Genomic DNA, 14,956 nt, shown 5'->3' on the forward strand with positions numbered 1-14,956 from the left:
AATGGAAAGCACTCCTACTGGCGGGTACCACAATAGAAATTCTTTAATTCCAAAAAGCAACTATGGGACACAAAGCATATGGCATTCCTTAATTTAGGTAGCAGTTAGTCAATAGAGCGAAGGCCAGTAGATGGCTCTGTACTACCGAAATACATTATCTTTCCCTCTGATCACTCTTGTACTGTAACAGGAAATATGACATCATTCTGTAACTGCCAAACACTAGCCGCACAGACTATTTTTGAAAGCAAACAAGAGGTCCTAACAAGAAGTCTAGCTAAAATACTTCACATTCCAGAACCCTTCATGTCTATTCATCCATGTAAAAGCACTTATGCAGCGGTCTCCCTGTAACCATCGTTGAAAAGATCTTTCCTCTTTGAGCAACACTTAGAAACGTTACTCAATCTGGTATTGTTGTCTCTGCCATGGAATGTGCGCTCTACAGACAGTTGGTACAGATGGTCAATGTGTTGTCACTTTACAACACCAACCACTGACACTCCTCCTATAACGTACTTTTCTGCCAGAAGACGTTCGCTCATAATTTGCAAAGACCATTACATTGAAAGAAAGGATTCACCTGTTCTTTGGTAAGTAATATAATGCAGTGCAATGCTTTCAAAGTCTTTGCTTGTGATATAACCACCAGGCAGACTATATAACGGAGGAAGACTAAAGGATCTCTATATATCTGGCTCGGAGGAAAGAGACGCGATAGAAACAATTAAATACTTAAACTCCCCTGTACTTTAATCCCTTTATTTCAAATGAGGAGAAATGTTAGAACAAGAGATTGTAGTCTAAAAACATGGTCACAGATTTTGATGTAACAATGTTTTACTTCACTGAGGACTGATTAAGACCCGAGTCTTGCATCAGGAAAAAATGGGCAGACTAGATGGCTGGAATGGTTCTTATCTGCTGTAAAATTCTACAAGAGTTTCTACAAGAGCTTGATCTTTTATTTAGTATCAAACTACTAGAGATTGGATATTTACTGGCATTTGGGGTCAAGTATGGACATCAGTAAAAAAATCAATTTGGTTACCAGCATTATGATAAAAAGCTTAAAGATAAAATGACCTCAGAACTGGGGGATCATGAGAATCTCCCAGAAAGATTATTGTTCCATGGTATGTTATGAGAACTGCATGTAATGCCATTGCTACTTTAATGTCTATTGGCTGAATAGATTGCTTTTAAGATTTATTGTATCTTTACTATGTATTATGAAGGGCCACGGTTTTCTAGGAGGGCCAAGTTGGCCTTGCATAATACGTTTGTCAGTGCAAAACCCCCCAAGTTAAATATTCGTAGTTTTATATTCGGTACTCCATCAGATTCCATAGTGCCATGGATTCTATTAGTTTATATGTTATGTTATTAGCATTATTATGCTAAACATTGTGACAATGCATTGTATAATAGATATGTACATTATGCTTTCATATTTCTAATACAAATTCCTATTAGGAAACTCAAGATTTATTAACTGGAAAATGACTATTTTACAATAAATACAAATATCTTGCTGTGGGTTGTAACAAACATGTCTTAATTGTAATAAATACATCATTTGGAACGGTTTTACTGCAGTTTGACACAATGTTGTAACTTTTTTTTTTTTTAAATAGCGGAGCACAGTAGAATTACACTACAGTTTGTAGTAGCAACCAAACGCTCTTAAAGTGGTCCTTATAGAAGTCATAACTAGTGTAAACTACAATGCACATTATGCTCACACAATCATAAACCTGGCAGAGCATTAAGGGAATTGTGTTACTTTGTAAGCCAAATTTCTAGAGTATAAAATAAGTTATTTTCTTCTTCCTTATGACGAAACAACTTAACAAGCAAGATAACCACAGCTCTGTCAAATTACCAATAACCATGTGGATGACTGCTGTAACGCTCTATTTAAAAATAGAGAAGCCACTTAAGCATTCCTGGATTTTAACCCGTTCAATGCTCCAATGACCAACACCAAAAGACAAATACTTGCACACAGGTATCACTGCCAGTTATTTTGATGGCTCTGCAAGTTCTAAGACACAGTGACAGGGTCCCATTTTTCATTAAGTAAATTAAGCATAGCTGAAGGTGTTTTATAGGTAATCACTAGGAGCGACTTTGTTAGCCCCATACAGTTTGGGTCATTAGTCATTGTAATACACCTACACCTATACCAGGTAGGCTCTACATACATACTATATTTATATTATCTGAATGCTGTGGTTACGTGGTTGGCAAAGTGAACACTGAAGGTCAATCACACAGAATTTGATGGCTGATAAGAACCATTTGGCACATTTTGTATGCCCATTTTTCTTGATAAAGCTAGATAAGAGCATACTCCAAACTAGCAAATGCCAATCAAATCACACCTATCTGCGGCATAAATATTGCCGATTCTGTCACACTATCACAATATATTAGTTAGCACGCCGCTACTTCAAAGTAACCCAAGTTTGGCAAGTCCCATCTTTTTTCATGGCCATATTGCTTACTAAGGAGCTGAATAAGCAGACTGCACTGCCCTTTAACCACCGAGACTCTTAAGCAAAGCCTTCTCTGGACACCATTAATGAGGCCCCTGTGTGACAGGAGGTGGTGCTCATCATTTTTCATGTAATGACTCAGTCTTCGATTCAGAAGCGAGCCGTATGCCTATCCCATGCATGTTTAAATTCCCTCACTGTATTAACCTCTACTAATTCTACTGTTCTTTTTAAAGTAAAATTTCTGTATATTACATCTTAGCCTCTGACCCTCTACATTAAGATCATGACCATCTTTGTCTAGCACTTATCCCCCTTTAAAATAAACTTCCCTCTTGTAGATCCCTTTACATCTCAAGTGCATTCTTTTACATTTTTCAACTACAGCTTTTGCTCTTTCGATCATTCTTCTTTTTACTTAAATCATTTGGCTTCACCCCCCAGGAATGGTCTATGCTGTTGCAGACTTTTGCATCTGAAAAAGAGACCTTTTCTAATATATGACTGAGGGATATTATTGAATGCAAATTGCGATTTTTTTTTTCTTTCAAACACCCAAATTTGTGAGATGCTTTTTTTTTTTTTTTTTACAGATTCACAATATTTTTGTTTTACAGCCTCGACAGAAGCCAAGTTTCAAGATGGATCCTGTGTCACTCATGATGTCAACGCCCAAATCAGAGAGACGTATGTGTGTTATTGTGACCGTTATTATGGTGATGACTGCACATTAGCCTGTAGGAAGCATTTGGTAGTCAGTAGGCATCTTCAGTGTTCTTGGGCTTCATTTGTTACAAGAGACTTGAAAGGACAGTTTGAAGGAGGGTTGCATATCAGCTCCTTGACGTCACTATATAAAGAAGGCCCTACCTCAGTGAGATTCTGCTGCAGAAAAACCTTTGCTGGTCATGTATAATGTAATGAAATCAGTGAGATTTTGTCAAATTACACAATTTATTATGAAAGACGAACTCTTGTTGCTAGACCATCATTATGAACAGTAAAGCGAGAGTGCAAACTCTGTCTTCAGTGAATAAGTATGATTATATTAGAGTGATCAGCAGTTATTAAAAAGTCATTAGTTTCATGGTAAAGGTTGGTGGGGGGAAATAAAATCTGCAAACCAAGAAAAAAATAACCGCTTAAGACGTAGCATGGACTTCAGCGTCAGACCAAATGCTTTTGGAGTTTATCTGCATTGTTACAAAAACAGATAATGGTGGAACAGAACACATGGCTTTTTTGAATTTTAGTAAATTGTTTGCAATTATACAGTTTTTATTGCATGGTCATTATTTAAGGCTGTATCCATATTGTGTGTCTTCTCTAAATGTGCATAGAAAGTGTCCTAGTTTATTATATCACATGAGCTGATACATCCACAACTTGAATGTCCCTTACTTAGTAATCATATGTGAATCTATATTTGAATAATCCAAAATTCACAGTGGGTGTAAGATTAGTACACAAATTAAATATAAAGTTGAAAATACATAGTGTTGTTCAGCACACAATTCTTCTGGACTGTTTAGGGAAGCATAGATAATCAGAAATAACATTTTGTAAAAATAGGAGTAGTTTGTCCTGATAAAACTGGCATAATTTCCTTGTACAGTAGATGTTACATTGTATTTGTCAAAAAATATAATGCACACGTAATAATAGTAATGAAGTTTTGAAAAAAATTATAAACTGATTTCCTCTCTTTTCTTAGCAGATTTGACATTTTTCTGGGAATTTACACATCCGCAATCTAAATTTGATGATTCCACCAGGTAAACACTTATTTTTGTATTTTTTCCCCCGTTTGCTATCTCTAGGTTTCCTATTACCGTTAGTGAAACTATATTGGGATTTCAACTGGCTGAGAGTCGTCTTCACTCTAATTCAAACTTTGAATTGCTGGCTTAAATGCATAAATTTGGGATTTTTATTCCCCTGGCCAATAGATTTTCTTGGGAATTAGAAGTAGTTTAGTTACTGGCATAGATTTTTTTTTTTTTTTTAAAGTGAATTTTATATTTCTGTCGTGTCTTTTATTGGGATTAAGTTGCTCTCTGTAAAGAGAGTGAACAATTGGGGTTTTTGTTACGTGTCAGGCTGACCTTGAATAAATTATTTGATAACTGGTTTGGGCCAAGAGTTCTGTATTTGATATTTAGTCACAAGTTGTTGATGCAAACTTGTTTTGATTGGTTATTGTTAAATAAATTTGTTATGCGCTAAATAAAAGACCACGGCCTTTGTTCATCCAAAAGTTGTTTCAGTTGTCATTTATTATCTTGATACCATTGGTTACAAGCATTACACCATACAACCACATGACCCCACGCTGTGTCCATTGGAAATAAATATAACTTGAAAGTAGGTGTTGATGTAGAAAGTTAAGGTATTAATACCTCATCTACTTATTTAACAAAAAAAAATTGCCTATTTTTAGCAACTTCTGTCAGTTTTTGGATATGGATGTTTCTCGTGAGACCACCAACAGAAGCACTTCATGTGAACTCTTCTCGGAGTGTCGGCACAGTCCACGTTTACTCACCAATGGCTATTATATTTGGAACGAAGGTAGCTGCTTGTGTAATACAGATGCCAACGTCTCCATCAGCCCTGCAAAGCTGAAGGTGCCTTATAAAGAAACATTAGTAAGGTAAATTAATGCAGATGTTTTCTGACTTGACACATAAGAAAAAGACCTCATTCTGAGGTCAAAACGTTTTTTTTGTCTCAATAAATCTGCCTGACACTGGAACTCTTGAGTGTCTGGAGCCTTTATTTACCTTCTGGATTTACTGGTGAGTTGGCCCTTTCTGGCTCAGTTAAGAACCTGGGTTCCCTTGTGGTGTGCAGATTCCTCATTCTGGTTATACATAAGAAAAGAAATGCATTTAAGTTTATTTTTTTTTACTATTTAGCATTTTAAAAAAAATATATATAAATATTTGGTTAAAGGAATGTCCTAGTTACAATGTCTTTTCTGCTTAGAGAAACTTGAAACAAAAGTACATGCAGATTTGTTTTTCAGCGGGCTGTAGGAATCTGTTTTTCGTTTTTTGAATGTAATAAGCAATTCCTAAAAAAGTCCAAAGGGAAACTGGACCCCTAAATTCTCTAAATACAGTGTAATACGAAATATCTTAGGTGACCCAACTGTATGTAAACTTGCATGTTCATATTTGGAGAAGTTGCATGATATTTTTGTTGGTCAACGGAAGGCTCTTTATTATGCTTGTTCCAAAATAAAGCTGAAATTGAAAATTTTCCTTACAAAAAACATTGCAATTGCATTGGGACAGAAGATCTGTACAGTCCAGGTGTTTGATCAGACATTTATAAGAGTGATCGACAAATACGCCAAATGAAAGGTCCCAAAATGTGCCACACTTCTGGCAGAACGAGTGTATGAAGGTTGCCTAGATTCTTGCGGAATGTGATAAAAATTCTTCAGAGGTCAGACCATTAGAAGCCATACTTTTCTCTCTATATGGGTACAGAAACATTTTACCTTAACGCCTTTCATTCTCCAACCAGCCTGGTTTGATTCTATGGACCGAGATAAACATCTCCAGAATCTCAGGAAGGAATTCAACAACCATGGGTTCAGTATAAGAAAAAAAATCGCATACTTCCAAATACAGAAAGCCATCAATATCCCCAGAGAAAACCTCCTGAGATACCAGCAGCCACAAAAAAAGTACCATCAGTGGTAACCTACAATCCACAAATGGAAGCCCTACGCAAGATCTTTAAGGAACAAGCAATCTTGCACACTGAAAGACAGACAATATTCTCACATCCCCTACTACTTTCATTCAAAAAGCTTTCCGACCTCAAACAATAGATGGTGAAGAGTACCCTTCACAGGCAAACGGCAAATGGTACCGCTCCCTGCCAACAAGAGATGCGAGACCTGTGTACATATCCACACCACAGATAAAATACCAATACCAGGCTCACACTTACACCACAACATGTGGTTGTATGGTGTATTACAATGTAACCAGATAATAAATAAACACAGACACAATTTTTTTGGATGAACAAAGGCCGTGGTCTTTTATTTAGCTTATAACAAAATTACCATATAAACACTCAACCAATAACTTAGTATCAACTTCATAAATAACCACAACTCTTGGGCCAAACCACAGAGTTAATAAATTAAAAAACAAGGCCGACTGCCCCAAAGCCGGTCGGCCTACCACTGAAACAACCCCAACCGCCACAAATGGATACTAAAACCCATTTGTGGCCCATTCCACAAAAACCACGGCCTTCTCAACCATGCTCTGAAGATTTGAATTAAAAATGTCACAACCAATAAATGATAAGTGAACACCATCATTTCTGTACAAGCCTTCACATCCACCTTCTAATTCCGAATGTCTGAAACTTAAACCTCCCTCCATAACCATAAATTTTTCCATCGCTCTATTTAATTTGCGCCTTACTCTGTCCAAGGCGCGTAACTCTCTATGATTTAACCAAATTAAACGAGGAACGATTTCAGACCAAACTAACTTAGTGCCTACAAAAACATCTTTTAACTGTTCAATAACATCTTTAAAATCCATTAATAACTGTACAGACCTTACCTTCCCAATATCATTACCCCCACAATGTATTATCAAAACATCAGGCCATGGAAACAATTTCATAAAACCCAAAATATTATCTTTTAGTTTATAGATACTTAAACCCCTTATACCCATCCAGTAGATAACGATTGATGCAGGGTCAAACCCCAAATTTTCTCCATAGCATCGTTCCGCAGCTCTCCGATGTGCCCAGAATACAAAAGAATGGCCTATTATCCAAACCACTATTGGACGCTTTCCTGAAAAGAAATCAATGTTAACATAACATACAAATTACATCAAATGCGGTCTGACATAAGTTTTAAAACGGTTAGAGTCCCACCTACCCAACCTCTTAATGACAGAGTTATCCAACCCTAACAGGGCCGCTTCTGTAGCAGCCCCAATACGAAAAGAATGCGAAGAAATTTTTTCGGAACCTAAACCCAAACTTGCTAAACAATTTAAAATTTTTCTAAATTGAAATTGGGTTAACGGCAACCCTGAGCGATGTATTAACCAATTGCCGCTGAACTCAGGCCTATTGCTATTGAAAATATCTGCTGTTCTTACTGGACAAACATCACAATTGCTTACTTCATTCAATGTAACCCAGCATCCTTTACCCGATTTATCTGTCTTAGAAGATCTTAAATATATTAGCAATTTATCCCTGCATAAAACATCCTCAAATTGAATACCCGAACCACCTTTACTATTAGCTGCCACCAATTCGCATATGCGAAAGGCGCCAAAGAAAGCTATGATAAAAGCTGTCTTAAATAATATGGTTTCATATTCGTCCCAGCAATTGTTATGCACGACAGCCACTAGCTTTTGCAGTAAACTAAAAGAAATAGGTTTTCTAACATCTACACTCCTCTTCTTCCGCGCGAAACCTTTTAATACTTGCTTAACTAAAAATTCTTTTCCTACCGCTTGTTTCCCTGCTAGCTTCATGAAAAAAGAAACCCCTAATAAATAACCATCAATCCTAGAACGCGAAAAACCCAAATTAATCAATCTTAAAACAAACTCTAACGTTAACTCTAAATTATCAAACTCATTTAACCCTTTATTCTTCATAAACAGAATCCATTCCTGCCATGCTCTAGAATAGCTATCCCATGTAGCCTTAGCAAGAGAATTGTATAAATAAAAACTTAACTTGGCGATGTTAACCGCCAAACATCCCCTGGAACTGTTATTCCCTCCTTGCTGGCCATGGGCGCCAAACTCCTGAAAACCTTAAAATCAAACCGGGATAAAGCGTCAGCAATACCATTATTAACCCCTTCAATGTGCTTAGCTTTCAACCAAATATTATATTTTAAACATAAAAACACCAGATGCGTAAGTAAATTGATAACTGGTACTGACTTTGCTCTTAACGTATTCACCACCCATACTACACCCATATTATCACAATGTAATAAAATCCTTTTATTAACCCAATGCTCACCCCACAAATAAAAAGCCACCACGACCGGAAAAAGTTCCAGCAAAACCAAATTCTTTGTCCATCCCGCTGCAAACCAAGATAAAGGCCATTTCTCAGCAGCCCACAACCCTTGCCAGTAGATACCAAATCCAACGGAACCCGCAGCATCAGTATACAATTCCAAATCATTAGTATTGACAAACTCACTCTGAAAAACAGTAGAACCATTAAATTTTTCAAGAAAAAACTTCCAAACCTTTAAATCCTCCTTGACTTGCTTATTAACCCTCACCCTATGATAACCAACCTTTTTCCCAGCAATACTCCTAGCCATAAACCGTGAAAAAATTCTGCCCATGGGCATAATCCTAGCTGCAAAGTAAAGCTGTCCTAACAATGACTGAAACTTTTTAACCGTAACTTTCTTAGCCAATAAAACTTCATCAATCACCCTTCTTAACCTACTAATTTTATCCAAAGGCAGCCTAAATTCCATTCTAACCGTATCTATGATGATACCCAAAAATTGCAGCGATGTTGTAGGAAAAACAGTCTTATCCTTGGCTAAAGGAATACCCAAAAACTCTGCAATTTCCATAAAAGAATTTAACAGCATAGTACACTCACCCGAACCTCTTTTCCCTATAAACAGAAAATCGTCTAGATAATGAACTACTGAACTACACCCCGAAACCGTTTTAACTAACCATTCTAAAAAACTAGAGAAAGCTTCAAAATAAAAACATGAAATCGCACACCCCATCGGCAGACACTTATCAAAATAAAACTTATCCTCAAATTGAAAACCTAAAGAACTAAAACAAACCGGATGAATGGGCAACAACCTAAATGCTGCCTCTATGTCAACTTTTGCTAAAACAGCATCCTTACCACAACGCCTAACCCACAACAAGGCATCCTCAAACGATGCATATTTGACCGGAAAATCTTCCACATTAATTTGGTCATTCAATGAACCTCCCTTCGGGAATGATAAATGATGGATCAGACGAAAAGAACCCGACTCCTTCTTAGGCACCAGCCCCAAAGGTGACAACCTAAATTTTTCAAATGGCGGAGACCTAAAAGGACCCTCAACCCTACCCAATGCTATCTCCTTCTCAATCTTATCTCGAACAATTTGAACATTCCTATTAACAGATTTAAGATTATCCACCCAGACAAACTTATCCACATCATACAACGGAATCTTAAAACCACTATTAAAACCACGAAATAATAACTCAGCCATCCGCTTGTCTGGGTAGCTGCTTAAACAAAGGCGCAGTCTTTCCACCCTCACCGGCGTCACTGCTTTTTGAAATTGAATCCCTCCCGTTTGAAACTGCACTGTTCCTCCGAAAACACCTGGAACCAGGGTGATTACCTCCACAAACAGCACACTCGTGCTTAAATTTACAGGCATTCATAACATTGCCGTAACTGGTTAACATGGGCTGACTGAAATCTGTTCGTATAATTATAACGCTGCGGAAGCATTATGCTCACCCATGTCCCCACGTCTTTCATCCCAAATTTTAGATTTTTATGTACCGCCAACTTCCGAAAAATCTCGTCATAATTGAACCATGACATTCCCCCGAAATTTTTATATGCTTCAAGGACAGACTCAAGGTGCTGAAATAAACCTGAACTGCTGTCTTTATGTTTTTCACAGTATACGCTAGAAAAAATACAAAATGCCTGCAACCAGTTATTAAATGACCGAGGGACAGGTCTTCTCCTGTCCTCCTCTTTATCCTGTTTAACCAGAAATTCTTTAGATGCTGGAAGCAGCGACAAAATATCAAATGTATTCGTTGCTCCAAATCTTTTCTTTTAAAGCTTTAGACAAATGAAAGCCCAGAGGTGACATTTCACAAGATAGAGCCTCTTTCATGTTAACCTCATTAACCAAACCTCTCTGACTGGTCACAACATTAGACCCCCACGCCTGCGCTGGATTAGGGCCCTGCCATCCCTTAAGGATATCCACTAAAGAGCCCACCACCGCATTTAATTTGTCAATATCGCCTCTTGGGCACTCACCCACAGCCGTATTGACAGGTCCAGCGGAAGGTCCTGGTTGATCCAGCTCCTCCCGATGAGCAGGAACAGATGCAGCCAGAGAATGACGCCTGCATCCGGAGTCCAGCTGACTCTGACGGCCGTCTCCCTCCTCTTCTTGCTGGTACCTTCTCTTCTTGCAGGGCTGTTTTCCTCTAACAGCCCTAGCAGCTTGGGAACGCCGAGATGATCCTTTAACCGGTCTACTTCCGGGTTCGGCGCCTTGCAATGACATAGACGCGTCCTCATGATCCCGCGATGACAGTCTTCTATCTCGCGATACCTGGCCCAGACGAGCAGCAGCCGCGACATCAACACCAGCCGTAGACTCCTCCTCCGCGACGTCTCCAGCTTCAGCCATGACCGCAACCGGAGAAACTTCATCTGTGCCAGGAGCAGACGACAGACAGGACTGCAGCCACTCTTCAAAGCTTCTTCTCCCTGCTCGCTCTCGAAGGCAATTCAGCAGCTCTTCCATGCTGCCACCCCGAAGCCTTGCTGAAAACCGCCGCTCACCAGACGCAATTAAGGTCAGTGCAGTCGGTTAATGCTGCTTGGGGTAGTGTGACGAACGCCTCAGGGACGCGCTTATATAGCGCAAAATCCCGCCCAAATCCTAGCGCGAGCTGTCCGCGAGCGCAACATATTAGCCGCAGCGCGAGGCAAACTAAGCGGCGCGAGCCGCCCCCAGAACCTTCTTTACAAAAAAGGCGGGCAAAACTAAGCGGCGTGAGCGCATGCAAAACCCAAACCAGGCTGTCCTTTACTTGACCCCTGGCAAGTTAACACTTTCCACACAACAGCTCTCCCCAACAACCACATGTAACCCTGTGCTATTTGCACAGGGTTTTTTCATCAATGGTTGTTTCACATGCAAATCCTCCAACGTGGTGTACCTCATCAAGTGTGCTAAACGTCCAACACCGATGTATGTGGGGGAAACAGGCCAAGCATTGCACAAATAGTTTAATTCTCACAGACAGACCATCAACCAGAACAAAAATAGATACACCTGTTGGAGGGCATTTCTGTCAGCCTGGACACAGCATTCAGGATATGAAGCGGTCAGTACTGATGGGATCGTTCCGCACCCAAAGGGAGAGAAAAATATTGGAGGTCAAACTAATCAGCCGATTTAATACCCTACTCACTGGCCTCAATAGAGACATAGAAGTCATCTCACATTACAAACCATTAATCCGCTCAAACATTTGCAGATCTGGTATGTGTCAAATGGTTTTATAGCCCCTCTAACCAGGGAGTAAACTGACCAAAGATGCTCTGACTGAACCATATCAGATTTCCGCTAGGCTAATTTACTGCTGAGCAAACTCCAATACCTTTGTGATTATTTTAACTTTAACCTGTGAACTGTGCTTTTATATTTAGAAAATTCTGTTTTAGCTTCATTAATGCCTGAGGAAAGGACCTAACAACTTGGTCGTGAAATCTTGCAATTAAACTGTTGGCCAATAAATGGTATAATTTTAACTATACTTTTCTCCTATTTGGAAGAGAAACATTAATCTGGAGGTTTGAAATCCCAAATTAATGTCTGGCTTTTTAAACTGTAGCCCCCTTCTTGAGACATTGATCCATTATCAATACATTATCTGCGAAAATGGTGAGCCATGAAATAAATATTCCCCAAGTTTTCATGATTCTGTACCCATAATTTTAAACATTTTCTATTTTGTAACATAACCAAAAACATGAAATAATGAAATGATCAAAAACCTTTTGGTGTGAATTTCAAAATTAATGCCAATCGCAAATACATCTTAATATAGAATTTTTCCGAAGAGGAGGAGAAGAATGGACTTGAGGTTTTATGACACCCAAGAAGCAGAGAAATCTTTGCAATGTGTGGATCTACAGCAAGAAGATGACTCTGAACACAAGAACTCTGGTACGGGTAGATAAACTCTGTATGTAAGTAATAGGTTTTTATAGGTTTTGTATTTCCACATTCAGGATGTGCATTTTTTGTTTCCATTATTTAGAAATTGCAAAACCATGCTGTTTAAAATATACAGCTGACAATGTTGAGAAAGACAACCAATCCCAGGGACCACCTGTGCACTTCTCAGCTGCAGATGCTGTTTGTGGAAACAAAGGTAAGAACACGAAACAGATTTGTGTAAGCAGTTAAGGGGGGGTAAAGTTGGAAGTGAGATGACATAAGGAAACAAGGAACTGTGACAAGCGAGTGGGATGATGGCTAGGTAAGAATAGTTAAGGAATGGGTAATACCTTTTGGGGGGAAAGATGTGGATTATATCTAAGAATAAGAAATTGTGTAGCACGCATAGTAGGACCGTCTGTGGAGGGGGATCAAAGAGTAAGCTTGGGAAACCTGCATTTTGGACAGGAATTATTGTTTGGAAAATTAAGGGTATATCTATGAAAAACTAATCTCACAGGAATTATGGTTGGATTGGGATTAGTTAGGTAATACAGGCATTAAGGTTTTTGAATTGAAAGATAGATCACTAAAACACATACATGTATGTCATTTTTTGTGTATAGTCCAGATTGTATTCCAAATGTTGATCTGTATTTTCCGTTTTTTCTTCTTCTTAGAACCTAGCAGTTGGAAGAGTTATATCCAAACGGTGACATTATTTTTCTTGTGCTTCTCGATCTCCATGTGGGCCAGGTATTTAAACAAATCTCCGAGATTAAAAAAGCCATTTAATATTTGAAGTTGAAGAGGCTGGCATGTTTCATCCTCCCTAGCACAGCAGATACACAATACTAGGAACGTTTTAAAGACCAAATACACCGGAATATAAAATATAAACTGTTACGTTCAGTGGGTTACTAAGTATTTGTAATAACATGGTTCCCGGTTATCATTCTGTGACATATTTTTAAGATATAAGTATTAGAGGCATTTCCCACAATTACTGTCTCGCAAATAACGTATGTGCGTGTCCATTATTTTAGGTCCTGGTTGACTAAACTACTTGCTAATCTGCTGACGTCTGTTATGGTCCTCAGTATTATCTGTAAGTAATATTTATTGTATCAGTAGCATCACATATTTGAGGGCCATTAAGACTTATAGAACTATAGAAGCTCTCTTAAGGTGTTGTATTGATTATAGACCTATAGAAGCTACACGCACACGGAATGGCAGCAGTGTGTCTTAACACTCTTAAGGTGTTATATTGATTATGGACGTCCATGCATGCAAAACATATGATATATAGGGGGCGATTTTCCCAGCCTGCTGCTGGACACCGTCCGAAGCGCATCAGGCGGTACGATCGCTGTTCCTGAATGTCACAGGTGGCTGTAATTAATGGTGTGATCATTAAGTGAATCGCACACTATTTGGCATCTTATTGGCCGTGCAGTTTTGTGATGCCCCGGGCCTGTTTGGTGCGGCAACCGCTGGCTTTTTTTCTCTGGTTCTCGGGGGCATGTCAAAGCTTTCGCCAAACAAACTTTTATGTAAATACCGCAGAGAACTGCAGCTGAGCAAAGAGTGTCACAACCAGCTGTTGCGGCTCCGAGGTAGGCGAAGATAAACCAAATGCACGCTGTAGGCGCAGAAAACCCTCCCGTCCGGTGGAGCTGACATGCGATCGTGTCATCTTTGCAGGTTCATCCGGGTTCTTGCATAGGTTCGACCAGTCACAGTTGAGGACGATCATCTCACATTACAAACCATTAAGGGGACAGTCCCATCAAATATGGTGGACGGACCCACCCGGCAACCCACACCTCCAATAGAATTTTTTTTTCTTTTTTATAGGTTTTGCATTTCCACATCCAGGACATAAAAGGCCATCTCAAATTAACCAAAATGTAAGTGTATTCCCGGCATTTAACAGATGCTATAGAAAGAATTATGCCAGTGAATAAATGTTGTTTCCACTTCCAGGTCAACCATGAAATGCTGCCTCCTGCACCTGACATTCATATGGGATTCATGACATCATCAAGCTCCAAACTAAAGACCTAATGAATGGGATTATTTACCAATTCTTCATATATATCTTCTGTCAAATTCCTGCTTCTGTTATTCTTTCCAAGGACTGAGAAAAAAAAAAATTATACGCTTTCAGTACCAGAGAATTTATGTAATTTAACATTTTTTCTATGTTGGCCTAAAAAGGTATCATTTAATTTTTTGGATTTTTCTTGGACTAATACAGCCACATCCATTTTTGTTATCTTTTAGATGATCATTAGATGTATTAAACAGATATTGAAAACTAATAAATCTATGATGCATGTCACAAGTGATATTTGTCAAGTGACTAGATTGTAAGCTTGCAAGGCTCTCTTCCTTTGTACCAGTTTGTTATTTGTGTGACTTTAAATTATCCCAACGATTGTAATAGTGCTACAGAATC

General features: G+C 38.7%; 1 protein-coding gene across 2 annotated transcripts; it reads left to right on the forward strand.

Moving 5' to 3' along the window:
- Positions 1 to 335: 335 nt before the first annotated feature.
- TMEM71 (transmembrane protein 71) lies at positions 336 to 14,632 on the forward strand. Of its 2 annotated transcripts, none has more exons than XM_053467191.1 (10): positions 336 to 593; positions 3,119 to 3,188; positions 4,219 to 4,276; positions 4,942 to 5,154; positions 12,380 to 12,504; positions 12,593 to 12,706; positions 13,173 to 13,248; positions 13,539 to 13,600; positions 14,353 to 14,405; positions 14,482 to 14,632. In XM_053467191.1, exons 2-10 carry the CDS (start codon positions 3,143 to 3,145, stop codon positions 14,560 to 14,562), a joined length of 828 nt encoding a protein of 275 aa, XP_053323166.1. In that variant the 5' UTR covers positions 336 to 593; positions 3,119 to 3,142; the 3' UTR covers positions 14,563 to 14,632. The 2 variants fall into 2 exon arrangements, with proteins under 2 accessions (XP_053323166.1, XP_053323167.1); XM_053467192.1 differs by having other exon boundaries at positions 12,380 to 12,498.
- The last annotated feature ends 324 nt before the right edge of the window (positions 14,633 to 14,956 follow it).

Source organism: Spea bombifrons, chromosome 5 (genome assembly GCF_027358695.1).
Source record: "Spea bombifrons isolate aSpeBom1 chromosome 5, aSpeBom1.2.pri, whole genome shotgun sequence".
NCBI classification, from domain to species: Eukaryota; Metazoa; Chordata; class Amphibia; order Anura; family Pelobatidae; genus Spea; species Spea bombifrons.

Excerpts from the sequence above, each read along its gene's own strand:
- TMEM71 (XM_053467191.1), top strand. The coding sequence starts at position 3,143 with ATGGATCCTGTGTCACTCATGATGTCAACGCCCAAATCAGAGAGAC. Across the intron at positions 12,707-13,172 it reads TGCTGTTTGTGGAAACAAAG|AACCTAGCAGTTGGAAGAGT; the intron begins GTAAGAACACGA and ends TCTTCTTCTTAG. Across the intron at positions 14,406-14,481 it reads CATCTCAAATTAACCAAAAT|GTCAACCATGAAATGCTGCC; the intron begins GTAAGTGTATTC and ends TTCCACTTCCAG.